This window comes from Onychostoma macrolepis, chromosome 16 (assembly GCF_012432095.1).
Source record: "Onychostoma macrolepis isolate SWU-2019 chromosome 16, ASM1243209v1, whole genome shotgun sequence".
NCBI classification, from domain to species: domain Eukaryota; kingdom Metazoa; phylum Chordata; class Actinopteri; order Cypriniformes; family Cyprinidae; genus Onychostoma; species Onychostoma macrolepis.
The window spans coordinates 17404226-17422719 of record NC_081170.1 but is presented as its reverse complement, the minus strand read 5'-3'; the positions used below and the strand labels follow the sequence as shown (position 1 = coordinate 17422719).

General features: G+C 36.1%; 2 protein-coding genes across 4 annotated transcripts; one reads left to right on the top strand and one right to left on the bottom strand.

Moving 5' to 3' along the window:
- The first annotated feature begins 1702 nt into the window (after nucleotides 1-1702).
- Nucleotides 1703-12789, top strand: LOC131521491 (NF-kappa-B inhibitor delta). Of its 2 annotated transcripts, none has more exons than XM_058746247.1 (12): nucleotides 1703-1819; nucleotides 5485-5621; nucleotides 5708-5738; nucleotides 5833-6056; nucleotides 6142-6374; nucleotides 8019-8124; nucleotides 8213-8359; nucleotides 8433-8484; nucleotides 8585-8754; nucleotides 9309-9425; nucleotides 10923-11087; nucleotides 11260-12789. In XM_058746247.1, the coding sequence occupies exons 1-12, from the start codon at nucleotides 1804-1806 to the stop codon at nucleotides 11329-11331; spliced, it is 1470 nt and encodes a 489-aa protein (XP_058602230.1). In that variant the 5' UTR covers nucleotides 1703-1803; the 3' UTR covers nucleotides 11332-12789. The 2 variants fall into 2 exon arrangements, with proteins under 2 accessions (XP_058602230.1, XP_058602231.1); XM_058746248.1 differs by lacking the exon at nucleotides 1703-1819 and adding an exon at nucleotides 4258-4356.
- On the bottom strand, nucleotides 12706-17755 carry fxyd7 (FXYD domain containing ion transport regulator 7). 2 transcript variants are annotated; one of them, XM_058746256.1, is made up of 6 exons: nucleotides 17621-17755; nucleotides 16526-16564; nucleotides 16360-16434; nucleotides 15617-15644; nucleotides 14270-14310; nucleotides 14033-14188 (listed from the first exon to the last, which is right to left on the bottom strand). In XM_058746256.1, the coding sequence occupies exons 1-6, from the start codon at nucleotides 17634-17636 to the stop codon at nucleotides 14169-14171; spliced, it is 219 nt and encodes a 72-aa protein (XP_058602239.1). In that variant the 5' UTR covers nucleotides 17637-17755; the 3' UTR covers nucleotides 14033-14168. The 2 variants fall into 2 exon arrangements, with proteins under 2 accessions (XP_058602238.1, XP_058602239.1); XM_058746255.1 differs by lacking the exon at nucleotides 15617-15644 and having other exon boundaries at nucleotides 12706-14188.
- Nucleotides 17756-18494: the final 739 nt, after the last annotated feature.

Here is an 18494-nt window from a genome sequence, read left to right as displayed (position 1 = left end):
ACCATTAGAATCTGGGTTCTAACTGCTCACTGGAAATCTATCAAGTCTAGGTTACTAGGAAATCTATAAAGAAGGTAGCCTAATGAATATTGAATCTGTATGTATGTTATGATGTTCATGTTTATCTGCATATTCTACAGTATCTGTGTTTCTGTTGAGCATATGATATGATCAGTTAAAACACTGAATTAGAACATCATTACTTTAAATTCACATATTTACTGAAAAGACTTGTTACACTTTCTGTATGAATACATAAATACCCAACAGTGAATCCATCTGATCTCAGCTTAGTTTGTTTGTTTATTTATTTATTTAATATTTTAATAAAATGAATGATAAAATCTCATTTGTTGTTGATGTTGTTGTTCTTCTTCTTTTTTATTTGTAGATGATGTAATGATGCAATGAATGTTTATGCCACATTATGTATACGTATATAATATTTTTGGCCACTAGATGGAGCCATGAAGACAGAAGTTCTGTCCACAAACCAGGAGACACTGCCTCGGTCTAATTATAGACTACTTGAATTCCACTCCTCTTTTAGAATGTAAGTTCACTAAGAAATAAAAAATAAAAAAGAGCTGTAATACTCAAAATGGCTTATGTTGTTTACATTTGTAAGGACCCATAATGGAGGGGCTCTAAATCTTGCTCTTAAAGATCTACAGCTAGCTGGTTTACACTGAGGTTAGTCAAAAGCATGTTACTACAAGAACAAACAAGTATGGAGTGGCAATGCAGTATTTCAAATTGGCACATCTCAGATCAGATTTTTAAAGTACTGTTTCAGGCTGTACTAAGTGTGCACTTATCATGCTTATCATCGTGTTTATTTAAAGAGTGCTTTTCTCATTATACACACCAAATAACTGTAAGACCACTACAAAGTGAATAGCAGTCGAGCTTAGGCATTTAAAGTTCTCCACTTTTTTGCAGCTGGAAGAGGATGAGTGGGTAGAGGTGGAGGTGGAGGTGGAGGAGGAGCAGGAAGAGACAGTTTTGGTGTCATGGTGAGAATGGAGGAAATGGACAAAATGGTTAACATCTCTGAGGCAAATTAGCAGATCAAAGTTTTTGTGGGGGGAAAAAGGAAGTGTTCAGCCACACAGAAAAAAACTAACTCTACATAGAAGCACTGTCTATATTATATTACTATAAATTATTATATGAAATATATTTCCAACAGTGATGAAATTCAACAACAATTTCTTAAATAAACTTTTTGTATGATGAGGTTGAAATTTTGAGGTTATTTTATAATTCTTTATCAGTCATTTTTATTTTTTACTAAAATAATTCAGAAAATATTTTACTTTATATAGCCTATATTTAATATATTATAAGAGTTCAAATTATAACTAACACCTAAACATTATTAGGTTGTGTATATTAAAGGTGCTTGGAAAATAGTTTAGTACAAGAAATGTTTTTCAAATTTGTATGAAATCAAACCAAAAACATGAAACAAAGTTTCAACTGAAACTAAAATTTCGCCTTGTTATCATCTCAGACATCTTTATTTGTCACTGACCAGATATCCAAAGAAAAGAGAGAGAGAGAGAGAGAGAGAGAGAGAGAGAGAGAGCTTCATCCGTTCTGGGCGGAGCTACAAAAAAAAAAAAAAAATGGGCTGGCAAAATACAACGTGCTCTCTGTATACATAGTGGAACGTGCCGGAATCAGTTAATAACAGGCAGTGACTCGAGGAGTTGACATTTATCAGAGGCTGCTCTGCGACTGACATCATTTCACCTGGCGTGGGAGCCGAGAATTAAAGACAGCAAAAGGGATTCTGACATGCACTTTCCGAAATGTAAGTAATAAGACCTTTTTGTTTATTGACTGAATTTATACAGCACAAAGCGATGGGGAATATAAGTTGGTTTTATGAAATGGTGTAGAAAAAAGACAAAAATAGCCGACTATTTCAGGAAAAAGGTACAAAATAGCTGTCACTAGTACAGGCTACTAATATATAGTCTAGACTACCATTTAGGTACTGATATGTACACTTGAGGTACAACCTTTCAGGTACTAACATTCCCCTTTTAGGGGTAAATAAGATACAAAGGTGTATTTTTTTTTTTAAAGATACCGACCCAACGACAGCTTTTGGATCTTGTGTGTGTGTGTGTGTGTGTGAGAGAGCGAGAGAGAGAGAATGTAAGACAAGAGACAGGTGCCAGTGTTCGGGTTATATTAAGACCTCTATTATAAATTGACATAGCTAAGCGTTTAACAAGTAATCTAACTAAATACACAAAGGCTATTAAATACAAGTATTTTGCTACAAACAACATATGGCATACTACCTTTATCTTTTGCTGTTTACATGTTTTTTTATGACGTCAGTTCAGTGATGTACGACCGTTTAAAAATAGACTCATTTGAATGAAGGATCCCCCAACAACATATAGAGTAGCCTACTGTCAGGCACTGACTTCATTTTTTACAGCTATTTGGACAAACCCCTTGATAAATTACTCCTCCCTGTTCGACTTTCATTTCCCGTTTTTGTTGGGTGTGGGTCTCAATTTTACAGAGAAGAGCATGTGAAAATGATAGCCTAAAGAAAATATATCAGCACGCATTTGAAATAATGTCATGTGGAATATGCCAAATGTCTAGGTATAAAGTGCAACCTAAGTTGTTTTTTTTGGGGGGTTTTGTTTTTTTTCATGAGTTAATAGGTTTACAGTGTCTATAGTCAGATAGCGGAGCGAGAGCCACGGAATCCCCGCGTTACACCCACGCGCGTGACTCACTGGCCAGGGATTTCCGTCTTTGAAATTACAGACAGAGGTGCGAGGGTATCCCAGCCGCTAATGCCCACTCTTTCGGACATTTTAAGCATGAAAATCAATCTCGTGTATAGTGTCATGTGACCTTTAAACCTGTTGCGAGTGATAACAGAAGCATTGCTATTAGATAGCCTTAAAGAATATGAATAGGCTATCAGGTGTTCACATCAATAACGTTTGGTGATTGTTGTAACACATTTTCAAAGTCTCTCAAACGTTGATTTAACTTTTTTCCCCCATTTCATTTTACTTTTAATTAAAATAAAATTAGAAAAAAAAAAGTCAAACCTAGGCTAATAATTCTAAAAACATAGACTGTGTGTGTTGGTGTTAGTCACATGAAGTTAGTTGTAGAAACTGTAGGTCTATACTGTCCTGTTATGAGCTTTGTGGGTCCGATAAGAGGTACACTGGACAGCGTCCTGTGTGTGAATGTAAATGCTTTATATTTTTACAACTACTGTAACCTCAGATGAGTAATGGTCGTGGATAACAATTATTTCACCCCTGCAGCTCATTTTCTATTTGATTAAACTGAACTCATTGTGTTAAACCTCTCTCCGGTCTCTCCTACACAAAGTAAATAAATCTAAATCATTTAAATATATATTGAGACATTTTAGTATGACTTTCTGAATTTGTGTGCCTTTAAAGACATTATAGCCATTGTTTTTTTTCTTAATCTTTCGTAAATATAGAACTTTATTGTCAGTTATACATGTCCATTGTATATAAATACAGTGTTGAGCAGAAGCCCATCTTTTCTCTTTTTGAGTCAGCTTAAAAAAGTAAGAGCCCGAGAAATTGAGTAACTAAAATAAACTGGAATGGAGAACAAACAAGAGAGATAAGGAAAGGAATGATCCTCTCAAGGTTATGCCCAATGGAATTTCCATCTTCCTCTTTTGAATTCCCTTCACCATAAGAATTACTTAATGTTTTGCTGAAACCAGTCACTTTTCCTGTAAAGGGATACCTTGCAGAATGAAACAAGTAGTTCTTCTGTCTGAGCTATAAATAGATAAATAAACCGAAACACTATTATTGTAGTTATACTGTATACAAAACTATTATCAGACCATGGGGGTGCGTAATATAAGCCTGACATACCCATAAAAGATAATAAAATAACTTCAAAGTGTTTCTCTCACACTGCAGTGTTTGTAAGAAATATCTGTGTGTGAAGCAGTAATCTGATAAACATCTATATTAGATTTTCTTTTTTTTCCCTGGTGGCTGGATGAAGTATAGCAATTTAGCTGTGATCTATGCGGCTGATTTCAGCTCATTACTGCCACTCAACGAAATGCTCGACAGGCATCAAATCTGACTCTGAATCAGTATCTAAGCATCTGTTCATACACCTCTGACATACGTCACTCAAACAGGAAGAAGATGTGGTTTGCCACGAAGAGCGTAACGGAGAAAAGGAAATAGTTACAGAGAGTGTGCTATGAGAACCGTCTCCATAGACGCAGGGTTTCTGATGAAGAAGACAGGTAGACGTAACCTCACCACCTCTTTTCCAAATGGAATACCTTCCTCACGGGTGAGAGGATGAGCATTATGCTCCTTCGGTGGAAATTTGGTTCTTATCTCACGTTTGGGGTCAAGATTTTGAAGAAACTTTCCTTCCTTCTGCTCTAGAATACGTAACTGATGCCCACTGGAAACCTCCGATATTTGCATTCTTGTCTTTTTCAGTTTCTTTTAGTGACTAACACAAAGAAAATACATTTTAAGTCATACCAGCACCTGTTATTAAAAACGGCCCTGGGGAAATCACATTACTGGAGAAATCAATCAGATTTACTCGAAAACAACAACAATAAATGTGTATCCAGCAAGATATACTGAATATGGTTATATGATTAATGTTTTACTCAAATCGATTGTTTCAAAATCAAAGGCATTAAAAAGACATTGTAAAACAAATGGTTTATTAGAAATGTCAGATTTGCAGATCTAAAATATCCTGCAAATAATAAATATTTAGTACCATTTATTTGGACAAGATTGTCACTACTTCTAAATTCCAGTAAGTTTCACTATTATATTATTGGATTATAAATTACGCATTTATTTATTGAGATTTTAAAAATCGTCATAAATGAATATCATAAAAATCCATAATATTATTGCTGATATTGAAAATATTGATAAATCAACAATAACCATGTAGATAAGATATTTACTACTGTTCAAAAGTTTGGTCACCAAGGCCACATTTATTTGATCAAACATACAGTGAAAACAGTAATACCGTGAAATATTATTACCATTTAAAATAACAGTTTTCTATTCTAATATATTTTCAAATGTGATTTATTCCTGTGATGTCAAAGCTGAATTTTCATCAGCCTTTACTCCAGTCTTCAGTGTCGCATGATCCTTCAGAAATCACTCTAATATGTTGATTTGCTGCTCAAGAAAGATTTCTTATTAATATCAATGTTGGAAAATGTTGTACAGCTTCTTTTTTTTTTTTAAACCATGATACATTTTTTCAGGATGAAACTGAAAGTTCAAAAGAACAACATCTTTACTTTCACATTTCATCTATTTAATGTCATTGCTGATGCATTAAGCTTTTGAATGGTGTAGGCTATTTATCATATAACAGCATTTAAACAGAAAACATCATAAATATAACAACAGTGTATTCCTGTGTCCACAGCACCGAAGGAAAAGGCGTGTTACCCTCTGCCCACAGTGAAGAAACTCCTGGAGCAGAAGAGAAAGAGAGAGACCTCCTCAGCACCTCCCTCCTGCTCTGCAGCATCTTACACTGCTGGTGGCGCTGCATCTGTCCCAGTGAGTCAAATTATTATATTTCTAAGCATAAATGTCTTAAGGCTGATACCAATGACTTTAATAATCCTCCAAAATGTTTCCAACAGGTATTGGCATCAGGACAATCTCCCACAGCCGGTGAGTCCGACCATCTCTGCTAAATGAGGGTTTTGCTTATAAAATGAGACTCCAGTTTCTTTTACATCTAAAAAATTATACCTTTTCTTTGCAGGAGCCAGTTCAAGCTACACAGATATGGGAGCAGTCAGATATGACCGATGGGAAGTTCCCAGCATTCACCAGGCACATTCCTCGCTACAGCAGTGCAGCCCATTCCCGTTCATGCCTAGTTCCTCCGCTGCACAAAACTTTACCCAGACTGGACAGATTCTTGCCACTGGCTACAGCCCTCAGCAGATGCAAGACTGCCAGGATGCCCAGACAACACAGCAATATGTAAGAGCTCTATAAGTGTTTCAGGCAGCATGATTATTAAAGGATATTATGAATGAAAAAATCAATCTATTCTCTGTTTTCACAGTCTATCACAGAGTGCCCTGTAACTGCAGCCGGGACTGATATGACTGGGACTGTCCCCATTCAGACCTCCGGCTTGTGCTGGCCATCTGAATCCAGAGCAGAGGATCACACAAGCCCATACCTTCTCCAAGAGTTCAGGCCCCAGATGGATATGGTGAAGCTGCAGGAGGCCAGAGTCTTCCTGCAGAACATGGATTACAGTAGAACCACCTGGCAGGATGATGATGGGGACACGTAAGTCAGAAGATATTCTGAATATTGTTTAGGGTGGAGATTTACTACATTGGATGCTGTAACCACACTGTAAAAAAAAAAAAGTTGAGCCAACTTAAAATTTTAAGGTAACCAGCTTCAGCAGATTTTTGAGTTTTCTCAACTTTTATACAAGTTTATACAACAAAAATGTGAGAATCTCCCACAAAAATAAGTTGAGCAAACTCAAAAATCTGCTGAAGCTGGTTGCCTTAAAATTTTAAGTTGGCTCAACTTTTTTTGCATTTTTACAGTGTGCAGGTGTCGTTTGGAAGAATGGTCTGTAGTTGTAGCTTTAAGCAGCCTAGGACTTACTTAAAATGAGTTCACTACTGTTCAAAAGTTTGGGGTCAATAAGATTTTTTTAAATGTTTTTGAAAAAAAATCTATTACGCTAACCAAGGCCTCAAAAATACAGTAAAACTGTAATTTTGTGGAATAATATTAGAATTTAAAATTCATGTTTTTTTTAATACATTTAAAAATGAAATTTATTCCTGTGATGCAAAGCTGAATTTTCAGCAGACATTACTTCAGTCTTCAGTGTCACATTATTGTTCAGAAATCATCTAATATGCTGATGTGGTTTCAGAATAATAAATATAGAGTTCAAAAGAACAGCATTTCTTTGAAATAAAAGGCATATGTAACATTGTAAAAGTCTGTCACTTTTGAACAATTGAAAATTGTTTAAATGCTTGTTTAAATATTTTTTTAAATAAACAGTTTTTATATAAATCATTTATTTATTTATCAAGAAAATGGGTCAGTAAGTTTATTAGTAAAATTAAGTAGTTTAGCATAAGCTTTTAGTTTATTATTCTGAGAAAAAAGTGGTTCTATGCTTTTTCAAAAGATGTTGTCAAGGGTTGTGCGACATGGTGTGACTGCCAAAAAAACGGAATAATATTTCTGAATTCATTATTTCTTAAAGTTACATAATTATTATTTCTATTTTTTTTTTTTATAATTAATATATGTACACTCAAATTTATTTAAATTATTTTTTTTACATTTACTTTTTACTTCTTGGTTACACCACTTGAAAACATTAGAAGCAACTTTTTACTGAAAAAAACCAAAACAAAAAAGTCTAATTTAAGTCTAGTCTTAAAAATAAAGGTGCTTCACGATGCCATAGAAGAACCTTTTTTGTCTAAATGGTTCCATAAAGAACCTTTAACATCTGAAGAACCTTTCTGTTTCACAAAAGGTTCTTTGTGGCGAAAAAAGGTTCTTCAAAATTATAAAAAGGTAAGAAAGAGATGGTTCTTTAAAGAATGATTCTTTGTGGAACCGAAAATGGTTCTTCTATGGCATTGCTGTGAAGAACCTTTTAAACACCTTTATTTTTAAGAGTGTATGTAATTGACCCAAATATCATTTGCAGTCTTATTTAGCCATAAATCTTACTGTATTTCTGGAAATCGTTCAGTTAATGCATTTCCGCAGATTACCACATTAGGTGTTTTACCAGAGGGGTCCACCAAGGTCTTGTGCGTTTCTTAACTAATGAAACCACAGTGTAAGCGTAAATCCTATGGAAAAGTGACTGAAAACAGCAAAGTTTTAAGACATCTCTGCACTGTAAATGAAAAGTGAAACTCTATTTTTACTCTCTGTTAGCATTCTACATATCTACACCGCGAAAGGCCTGAGGGAATATGCTTTTGCTGCTGCGGAGAAACTTAGTGAACTGGGGAAGTTGGACTCTAAAGAACACAAGGGCAAGGTGAATATCACGACAAAATACTGTTAAATCTAATTCAAATGTTTTTTTATTAATGTGCTCACTGACTATCTGTTCTCTTGAATCCCAGACTGCTTTGCTGGTGGCTGTAACTGCCAATCAGCCAGATATAGTCCAGGATCTACTCTCTCTAGGTGCGGACATCAGCATCTGTGACGTCAACGGTCAAACTGCACTTCATCTGGCTGCCACCTATGGTTTCCCTCGTGTCATGCAGGTGAGAGACCGCCTATTTGCAATCCATTTTAAAAATCAAAAAAGCATGCTTCTAAACTTCTATGATTTAATAGGTTATTCTCTATGCTGGACTGCGAGTGGACCTGGAGGCTCGTAATTTTGAAGGTATAAACCTTTACATAGTGTTCCATAAGCATTACAGTTACAGTAACATCTGAGGAGACAATAATATATGGCCGTTCTTGCTTTTGTCTGGTATCTTTAGGTCTGACTCCTCTGCATTGTGCAGTGATCTCTCACTGTGCCACGATAAAGGCTATAAATGCCTCCTCATCCTCAACATGGTTAGCTGATGGCAGTCTACAGACTCAAGCAGAAGATAAACTGATGTGTTTGCGGCTTCTTATTAATGCTGGAGCTTCAGTTCTCAGCCAGGTACTCCGTTTTATGGCCTTTTAATATTTTAGATTTTCAGTACAGTTTAATCTCAATGATAATAAGGTAATGTGTTAATTATTGCTAAAGGACCCCTTGGTGTATAGACAGATGGTGCAGTGACGCTCATTCAATTTTCATTTTTTCGGGATTATTTAAAGAATAGAAAGTTCAAACGAACAGTGTTTATTTGAAATAGAAATCTTTTGTAAGGTTTTAAATATTATTGTCAATCTATTGGCACTGTTGATCATTAATGCATCATTGCCGAATATAAGTATACATCTTACGGTCCCCAAGTTAGAAACACACAAATCACGGATATTGACGTTTCCAAATTATGGTAACGATTTCTGTCGTATAGGAAAAGAAACTATATATTTCCCAAATGTTCCTTTCTGACAGACAGACAAACAATTGATTTTGTCATTGTTCCATATAGAGCGGTTTCATTTTGAGACTGCCGCAAGAGGAGGAAATCTCATTCATGCCACACTTGCTTTGATGTTGCTTCGGTTTCACTTTGTTGACTGGTATACCTTTGTCTTTTTCAGGAAATCAAAAGCAACAAGACAGTTCTTCACCTGGCAGTGAAGGAGGGGAATATCCATCTTGTGCGCTTCCTCCTCAGCCTCCAACTCTCCAATATGCAGGCGTTCATCAACATGAAAGTGAGACACATGATGACGACATTGCATTTGCTTTCATATACATACAAAATCATACTCAAGTAATATCACGCTTGCCTCGTGCCCCAAGTAATTGCAGCTGTTGTGAAATTTTGGCTGACAGCACTATTGTGGGTGTGAACAAGAAGTTATTGTTGAGTGACTTACATAGATACAATAGTATAGTTTCAAATAAAGCTAAAGCTAATTTAACTGCTCCATTCCAGCAACATGTGGTAATGAAATTTTGTTACTCAGTGAATCACTATTTATAAACAAATCTGTTAACTGAATGAATCAATGGTTGACTCACTTGTAAAGACAGTCACCTGTTTTCATTCCTGAATGAATCTGAGTTTTTAACAAATCTGTTGCATGAACGACTCGGTGATTCACTCATAAATCTGTTTCGTTCTCAACCGGTGTTTTTGAATCGGTTGGTTGAGCGAATGATTCACTTACAAAGACAGCCACTTGTTTAATTCCAGAATGAATTAGAGTTTATTAACGAATTGGTTGAGTGAACGACCTAATGATTCACTCATAAATAGAGTTATCTTTTACATTCCAGAATGTATCAGTGTTTTTGAATGTATTGGTTGAGTGAACACTTCAGTGACTCGTTCATAAGTGAGTGAGTGATTAATTGACTTACTCATAAAGACCAGCACTTGTTTTGTTCCTAAGAAAGAATCATTGTGTTTGAACAAATCTATTCAAAGGGATAGCTCATCAAAAAATGAAAATTCTGTCATTAATTACTCACCCTTATGTCATTCCAAACCCGTAAGAACTTCGAAGCACAAACTGAGATATTTTTGATTAAATCCGAGAGTTTTCTGACCCTGCATAGACAGCAAGGGGACTACCATGTTCAAGGCCCAGAAATGTAGTAAGGACATCGATAAAATAGTCCATGTGATGTCAGTGGTTCAACCATAATGTTATGAAGCTACGAGAATACTTTTTTGTGCGCAAAGAAAACAAAAATAATGACTTTATTCACCAATTTCTTCTCTTCTGTGTCAGTCTTCGATGTGGGTTCAGAGAGTACCACGACGCATGCATGAAGAGAAGAAATTGTTGAATAAAGTTATTATTTTTGTTTTCTTTGCGCACAAAATGTATTCCCGTAGCTTCACAACATTACGGTTGAACCACTGCCTTCAACATGGTAGTTGCGTTGCTGTCTCTGCAAGGTCAGAAAGTTCTCGGATTTCATCAAAAATTTCTTAATTTGTGTTCCGAAGATGAACGAAGGTCTTACGGGTTTGGAACGACATGAGGGTGAGTAAATGACAGAATTTTCATGAACTATCCCTTTAATGAATTATTTACTAAGTCATTCATTAAGACAGTCACTTGCCATCAAATACTGTGTTACCTGAAGAAGAGTCACTGAAAAATAGGCACGTCTAATATACAGAACTTCAGGACATATTAATTAAAAACAGACAACAGTGTGGACATGATTATCTATAGATGTGTGTCTCCTCTCAGGCTCATGGACACACTGCTCTGCACATGGCCGCGGGGCTGCATGGAAGCCTCTTTCAGGAGGAACTGATTCGGCTGCTTCTGAGTCGTGGTGCTGATCCAAGCATCCGCAACCTGGAGAACGACCAGCCTGCTCATTTGCTGCAGAGCGGAGACAAAGGAGAGCGAGTGAGAGGTTTTCTTTATTAACAACCAGTCGGCCTGTTGTTGGACATGCCATGCAAAAACATTCCCTTGTACAGTTTCTACTTTTTTAACTCTTTTAACAGCATAGAAAGAAAAGAACAGATTATACAGTAACTGACACACCATTTTCCCTCTCTCGCTCTCTCTCCCTCAGCTCAAGCTCATCTTGAAGAAGAAAAGTGCCTCCTCTAGGCGGCGTTTTACATCCTTACAGGACCAAGAGTGACCAGGACTGATTTTTAGTCCCAGCGTATCCCACCTTCTCCAGTAGAGATGCAGTCATCTGGATCAAACAATAGTATGCACATGAAACGTCTTGATAATTTTGCTAACCGTTCACCATCAAGATGTGAATGAAAAACCGTTTTAAAAGAGTTAAGATCAGAGAGCTTTAAAAAATAACCCCAAAAACGTAATCTCTGGAGAAGAATGGGTTGATCTTCTGTATCCTTTTATGAGGATTTTCACATATTTCATCATTTTTAGTATGACAGTATATTTTTTGAAGGATCGTTCATTGATTCTGTACCATAAAGCTGCTTCCCAGTTTATTTAAAGATGAACGCAAGTTTTAGCATGTTCATGAATAGTGATTTCAATGAAATCGTCACGAGGATTGTCAGTACCAGTCGAGTTTCCACCTTCGATTATAAACCATATTGGTTTGCTTTTTTGAACTCACTGTATCAGTGAGATATTCTTTATTTGATTAGAGATGTATTTATATAGCTTTTGGCTGGTATATGTTGCATATTATTCTCTGTGCTCATGTCCATGTTACTTTCACTCAGGGTGAAGATCAGTTATTTATTTCATTGTTTGATATGAATGACATCAGTTCTCTATGTAATGCACTTTTCTCAGCAGCACACTTGATATCATATAGTTGTCCTTACAGGAGATGTGTCATCCAGCCATGTATGTGAATGTGTTATTTTGATGAGTCATATATGAGGGGGTGAAATGTCAGGGTGTTCTGAGGTAAGAAGGTAGTTTTGTCATCAAGACCTACCAGAATCAAGGTGTCACAATCATTAATATGATTAAACAATGTTATTTCAGTGGAATAGTATGAAAGGAAAGGTTTTTTTTATGTGGGGATAGTGTCCATCTTGTATCAAGATTTCAGATATTGAGTATGTTGTTGTTGAGTCAGTGAAAAGCATGATTCATCGTGTTGAAGTACCCAGAGTCCCTCTGGAAATTCAAATGAGGGAAAACACACGCTAATGTCACTTTCTTGTAAAACAAAGAGAGGTCTGAGGATTTATGAGAATTGGTTTGAAAGCAAAGTGCAAACTGCCTTCCAAGGAATTAATTTATGAAACTTTGCTCACGTTTTAACAAATATCACAAACACTCAATGAATGAAACCATCTGACAAAACCAAACTCTGGGAGTATATAAAGTAGCATTAAAATTTGCTTGATTGTATGTTTTTTTTTATATTGTTTATGAAGTGTCATCTTTAATAAACCACATAATGTATCCATGTATTTCTGCAAATCATTAATGTTTTATTAATGTGTTTGTGTGTATTGCATTATATGTCAACTGACCAAGCCGAATTAAAAGCTAAATAAGACCAAGAACGAACCTCTGTAACTCAGGATCTTTTATTGAGCCAAATGTATTTGGTACATGACTAACATTTGGATGATTAATAAAAACACCTTTTCTTATAGTAACCGTATTGAGCTCTTCATTATGACTGCTGTGGATGTTTAGTCATACTCAATTACTTCAAGGCGGAAAAAAAAAAACCTTTCATGAAAGAAGTGAATTGTAATGAATTCATAAGCATTCCTCCATGCAGATCAAACAGATGTGCAGTGGCTCATTATTCTCTGAAATATATATGGATGCTTTCTTATTAATACATGAGGCATAAATACATTCAGTTGCAATTAAGTAATTTGCTTTTTAGTAACTGAGGTATTACTTTCTAAAGTGCTTTGTTTACAGGAATACAGTAGTCAAATAGTCATGCTGTTACAATGGACATAAGATCACGTGTACCTCCAAGGAAGGGTTGCATCAGCCACTCGTGAAGTCTGACTTAAATTGAGATGTAAAGTTGGCTTAGTAACTACTAGTTAGTTTGTATTTGACTGCACCATTAGTTCTTAAGGCAAGACTTTCCTATAGTTTCTAAGCCCTCTGTAAAGTAATGTTTGATTTTACTGATCCAAATGACTAATCTGTAAACAGAAAAGCCATGCGTTTCAGTTTATCTTGTTATGATTGACGTCAAAACTGTTAATGGTAATAAGTTAAATTTATACTGAAATATGACAAAAATAATTGTGAAACCCTTTCAAATGTATTTCAAATACACTCAAATTCTAAAACAATAAATAAATATATACTACAAGACTAAGACAACTAGAAAATTGTCTTACATTTTGTTGAAACTTGGCATGCACAAGTTACAGGGTGGCACACAGGATTGCATATAGTTCCATGCTGGAGAGCCATTTAAATTTATTCAAACGAATAATCAAATAATTTATAATTATATTTATATATGTATATACATACAATTTAAATTTATTCAAACAAATTCATGAATGTTCTGTTCATTAAAATGTAAACGAGTGAAAATATTAACTTCATATCTGTCTAAAGGACTGAAATCTATTAGATGAAACATGAGCTCTTCAATGTAATTCAATAAGTCTGCTAGTTTTCTAATCATTATTCCCGATTGCTTCTGTGAATATTTCCATAAATGCCCTTTTAGATCTAAGCCTCATATAATAATAATAATAATAATAATAATATCAACAACATTAAAAGCAAACAATTCATGCATGAGTAAAATAACTAGGGTCAGGTGAGATGCATCATGAATGGTGTCATTCACACGATATCAACACAAAAGAAACAATGTAGCACGTGTGCTACCGAGAGACCTAAAAATACAGCAACAGATCAGCATTTAAGCTGAAGTTACAAAAAGAGGTCAAGCAGGTTCGACTCTCCTCCACATTCCTGTAAGCAACTTTGTGCGTCTGAGCATTTCCTCTCGTTGAAATGGGCCGCCCTGTCGCACCACATGCTTTACACTGTCTGAGGTGGAACTAAAAGAAAAAAAAGAAAATCATGAAGCGTACAAAAATATGACTATTTTATTTGTTTAAATAATTTTTGTGGTAGTGTACCTTCTGTCTTTGGTGGCTGAGGACCTTCCACTGGACTAGATCTGCAGGGAAGAAACAAAAACACACAATTATCCCACTAAGCCATGCTAGTCTGTCCAATTCAGCTTATGGAGGGCCACAGTTCTGCAGAGTTTAGCTCCAACGCACAGAGCTAAACTTATGCACCTACCTTTAGTTTTCAAGTAATCATGAAAACCTTGACTAGCTAGTTCAGATGTGTTTAATTAGAGTTGGAGCTAAACTCTGCAGACCTGTGGCCCTCCAGAAACTGAGTTTAACAACCCTGGTCTTGCACTCTGAAATATTCATTAAGCATGCGCATCTCCTTAGTCAAATGTAAGTAGCGTTGCTTGATTTAATGCAACGGCCTAACGTCAATATTATCAAACGATTCAGATCATCCCAGGTTGACATGCTGAGCATTTCATCAGGCTACGTCTACATTACTCTGGATACATTTGAAAACAGCATTTTCATTTTAAAACATTCTCCATCCACACTACAGTTTTTAAGAGTTTTCCAAAAGTTTCTTATCCACACTGAAATATAGGAAAATGTTAAATCATCTTACTGCGTATGCTTAAAATGTAATTAAAGCTCACTTAGATGATACCGAGAGACCAGGCTTGATGAACTTCTTAAAATTCTTATTTAATAAAGTTTTAATGCTTTTCTTTTGGCCCAATTATTTTGTTAGCAAAATATCTCAGAATCGCCACTCAATCACCATATCTATCAGAGCAAGATGCACCACGTGACTAAATATGCATCATCATTTTAAAATAACTCCACTTTTACAGCCCAGATTTCAACTTTTTCAAATGTATCCACTTCAGAGAGTGTCTTCAAAAACCACAGCTGTAAACGGAAGGCCAAACCCTAAAATGTAGTGAAAAAGATGCATTTTCAAATGTAGCCAGTGTAGAGGTAGCCTAGTCTTGATACACACTGCCTAACCACTTTAAAGTTAATTGATTTAGGAGATGTGAGAACAACAAACTTTCTGCTTTCTTGTTTAAAACATTGAACAAACTGCAGCTTTCACAGTATGAACAATACAGCAGGATTCTTTGATACATCTGAGCGTGCAAGTAAAACATGCTGTTGTTTGAATGGATAGACAGTGTTGTTGAGCTGAAAAAAGAAGCTGGTCAGACTCAGTTCAGAAACCAATAACTTTAGAAACCAGGGGCTGCATTCAAAGAGTACAGGAGCTTTCCAGTGAACAGACATGGGGCCATCGATTCGATGTACATCTTTTTTTTCTTTCAGGGCGTTTCCTCATCCTTATTCGGACTCATTCCACATGCACAGTCAAGGCTGCACATTTGTGTGAAAAACTCTTACTTGGATTTCGAGCATTTGAACTTTTTACCTGTCAGGGCAAAGAAACATTTAGAGATGGTGAAATATATAACTGAGAGGGACTCAGATTGGGGTCAGTTGTGACCCTGGACCACAAAATGGTCATAAGGGTCAATTTTTCGAAATTGAGATTTATACATCATCTGACAGCTGAATAAATAAGCTTTCCATTGATGTATGGTTTGTTAGGATTGGACAAATTTTGGCCAATATATTATTTGAAAATCTGGAATCTGAAAAAAAAAAATCTAAATATGACTTTGCCTATAAAGCTGTCCAAATGATGTCCTTTGCTATGCATATTAGCAATCAAAAATTAAGTTTCGATATATTTACGTTAGGAAATTTACAAAATATCTTCATGGAACAGATCTTTACTCATTATCCTAATGATTTTCAGCTTTAAAAAAAAAAAAAAAAAATCAAATCAATCATTTTGACCCATACAATGTAATTTTGGCTATTGCCACAAATATACCTGTGCTACTAAAGACTGGTTTTGTGGTCCAGGGTCACAATTAGAATTTGGCCAGTTTGTAAGAATTACATTCAGTCTCATTTAAAATGACAAAAATATTCACATTGCAGAAATACTTAGACAAATGGTTTGGTGGACTGAGAGAACTGAATGTATTCACTGCACCGACTGAAGTAAAACTGGACTGACTGTAATAATGTCACTCTTGATGATGATAACATTTTGTAACATCACAGCCATTACTTACTCAGAGCAATAAGAATCCCGGCTACAAACATAACCACAGCAAGGATGACACCCGTGGTCTGCAACGTCTCATAATCTGAGCTCAGAAATCAAGAGTGGTTAAATACTTCTTTATTGGCTTTATATTTAAAAATAAATGCATTTCCATGTAATATTCACAACCTTACCGTAATGAAAGGCACTCTGGTCCGTATACATGAATGACTCTGTAAATACATTTAAATATTTTTAACAACTATGAAACACAACAAACCCCTACAATAGACTTAGTATGGATCTTAGGAATGATTCACAGTGAGTTGATGGAGTGAAATAAGGAAGACAATGCAGGGGACAGAGTTCAGCACCATGGACAGATGCTGGTTTATTGCATATAGAAATATTACACTGGACAGTCAGAGTCTAATGAGCTCTCAAATAACGAGCTTATTAGCTGAAATGCATTCAGACTGCAATCGTTTGAAATACTAATCACATAAATAGTGATCTCATTTAGCTGTTGAGCATGTACGAGGCAGAAGGGCATCTTGCAAACTCGAGGGTTTTCACCTGAGAGCGTCAGTAATTCGGGTTATTGATCAGCTGCATAACGAGGCTGCAGGCTCAGCGAAAACACTGTTGGATGCATAAGAACTGCAGTCTAGCAAATGGCAAGTGGACTTTCCTCTAGTAATAATCATTAAAGCTGTCCAAACTGCCAATATTGAGAGCTTTTAGTACCTATATTTATGAGAGAGAAAAAAAAATAGAAAATAACATGCAAGATACATAACTCTGTGATCGGACTCTAGCGCAATGATGCGGTTGTGTGAGAATTCAGGGTTTTATAACCGCTTACACAGCGATTTTCAGCACTCCTCTCTTAGTTCACTCTAAAATATAGCCTACTTTAATTACCTTCATGTCTTTACAAAGCTTTATGACTTTGTCTTTCTGCATTATCTGCAGTATGCAAACAAATTTAGGAAATAGACTAAATGAGACTGGAATCGCTGAATATATAGGACAACTAACGTTAAATGTAATAATTTAGCTATAGCCTATTAGCCCAATTCCTGTCAAATGATACTGAATTAGTATAACAGACCATTTCATTGAATTTTTTTTTTTTTTGTTGCTATATTCACGACGAACAGCAAATTTCTCAAGTCTCAAGTCATTTAACAGTAGGCTACACATCTTAAATTGAGTTTGATCATTCATTATAGCACAACCATGCAGTTTCAACTTTAAAAGCAAACAAATGCAATAAATAGACAAACCTGTTGAAGTTGCCATTTCTGCAGTGTTTCAACGAGACAGGGTTTCCTTAATCTTGCTATAAACTGTAACTCAGCACCGTGAATGAAGAGAGTCTGCCGTGGAGCACTGCGTCGATGCTGCACCTCGGAAGTTACACACTAACGCCCCCTAGCGGCGCTGCTCTATCAGTGTTGCCGGGAGGGGAAGCTCTCAGGCATGACGTTAGGTCGATAAAATTCATCCTGGCCAATGCGGTGGGGATCCCGAGCCAAACAACTCCCCCCCCCAGTGAATACATGCGACAGAGAACCCCACCTATGCAGCAACAGGACCGGGGTCTGCGGGAGCATTAGGACGGGGAGTGGAAGCTGGACAACTTCAGGAAGCTTTGGTGCGTGGATGGTTTCATTGTGAGCTTCGGGATGTTTGCACGCGTTAAAACAAAAACCATTTATCAAATTCGAATCCGAAATATTGACAGTTTATTGTCTATCTACACTTTACGTGTCAATTTACACACACACTGTGCCTACTCAAATAGCCTACACTGCGATAAATGGCCGTTATCGAAAAATAAACCTTGACAGGGCGTTGTCTGCTTTTTTTCACGACTAGGCATACTCTAGAGCAGAGTCGATAACAGTACATGTAGCCTATTAATTATTATCATTATTAATTGACATTCCAGTTTTTTCTCGCTATGGACTTGCAGCTACCTTATTTAAATAGAATAGGTCACATGCCCGTAATATTTAAGTGTTTTCTAATGTATCTCTTCAGTTTGTTGTTCTTCAGACCTATATTTTCGTTGTCTTTCCTTTTTGAAAGTCCTCCAATGCCGTTTTTATTAAGCATTTGTTGTCGTAATATCGCTTTGAATCGCAAGACGGCGCC

Excerpts from the sequence above, each read along its gene's own strand:
- LOC131521491 (XM_058746247.1), top strand. Across the intron at positions 8,360-8,432 it reads GTTTCCCTCGTGTCATGCAG|GTTATTCTCTATGCTGGACT; the intron begins GTGAGAGACCGC and ends ATGATTTAATAG. Across the intron at positions 8,485-8,584 it reads GGAGGCTCGTAATTTTGAAG|GTCTGACTCCTCTGCATTGT; the intron begins GTATAAACCTTT and ends TGGTATCTTTAG.
- fxyd7 (XM_058746255.1), bottom strand. Across the intron at positions 14,311-16,359 it reads CGGGATTCTTATTGCTCTGA|ATCTAGTCCAGTGGAAGGTC; the intron begins GTAAGTAATGGC and ends TCTTCCCTGCAG. Across the intron at positions 14,189-14,269 it reads TCAGCCACCAAAGACAGAAG|TTCCACCTCAGACAGTGTAA; the intron begins GTACACTACCAC and ends TTTTTCTTTTAG.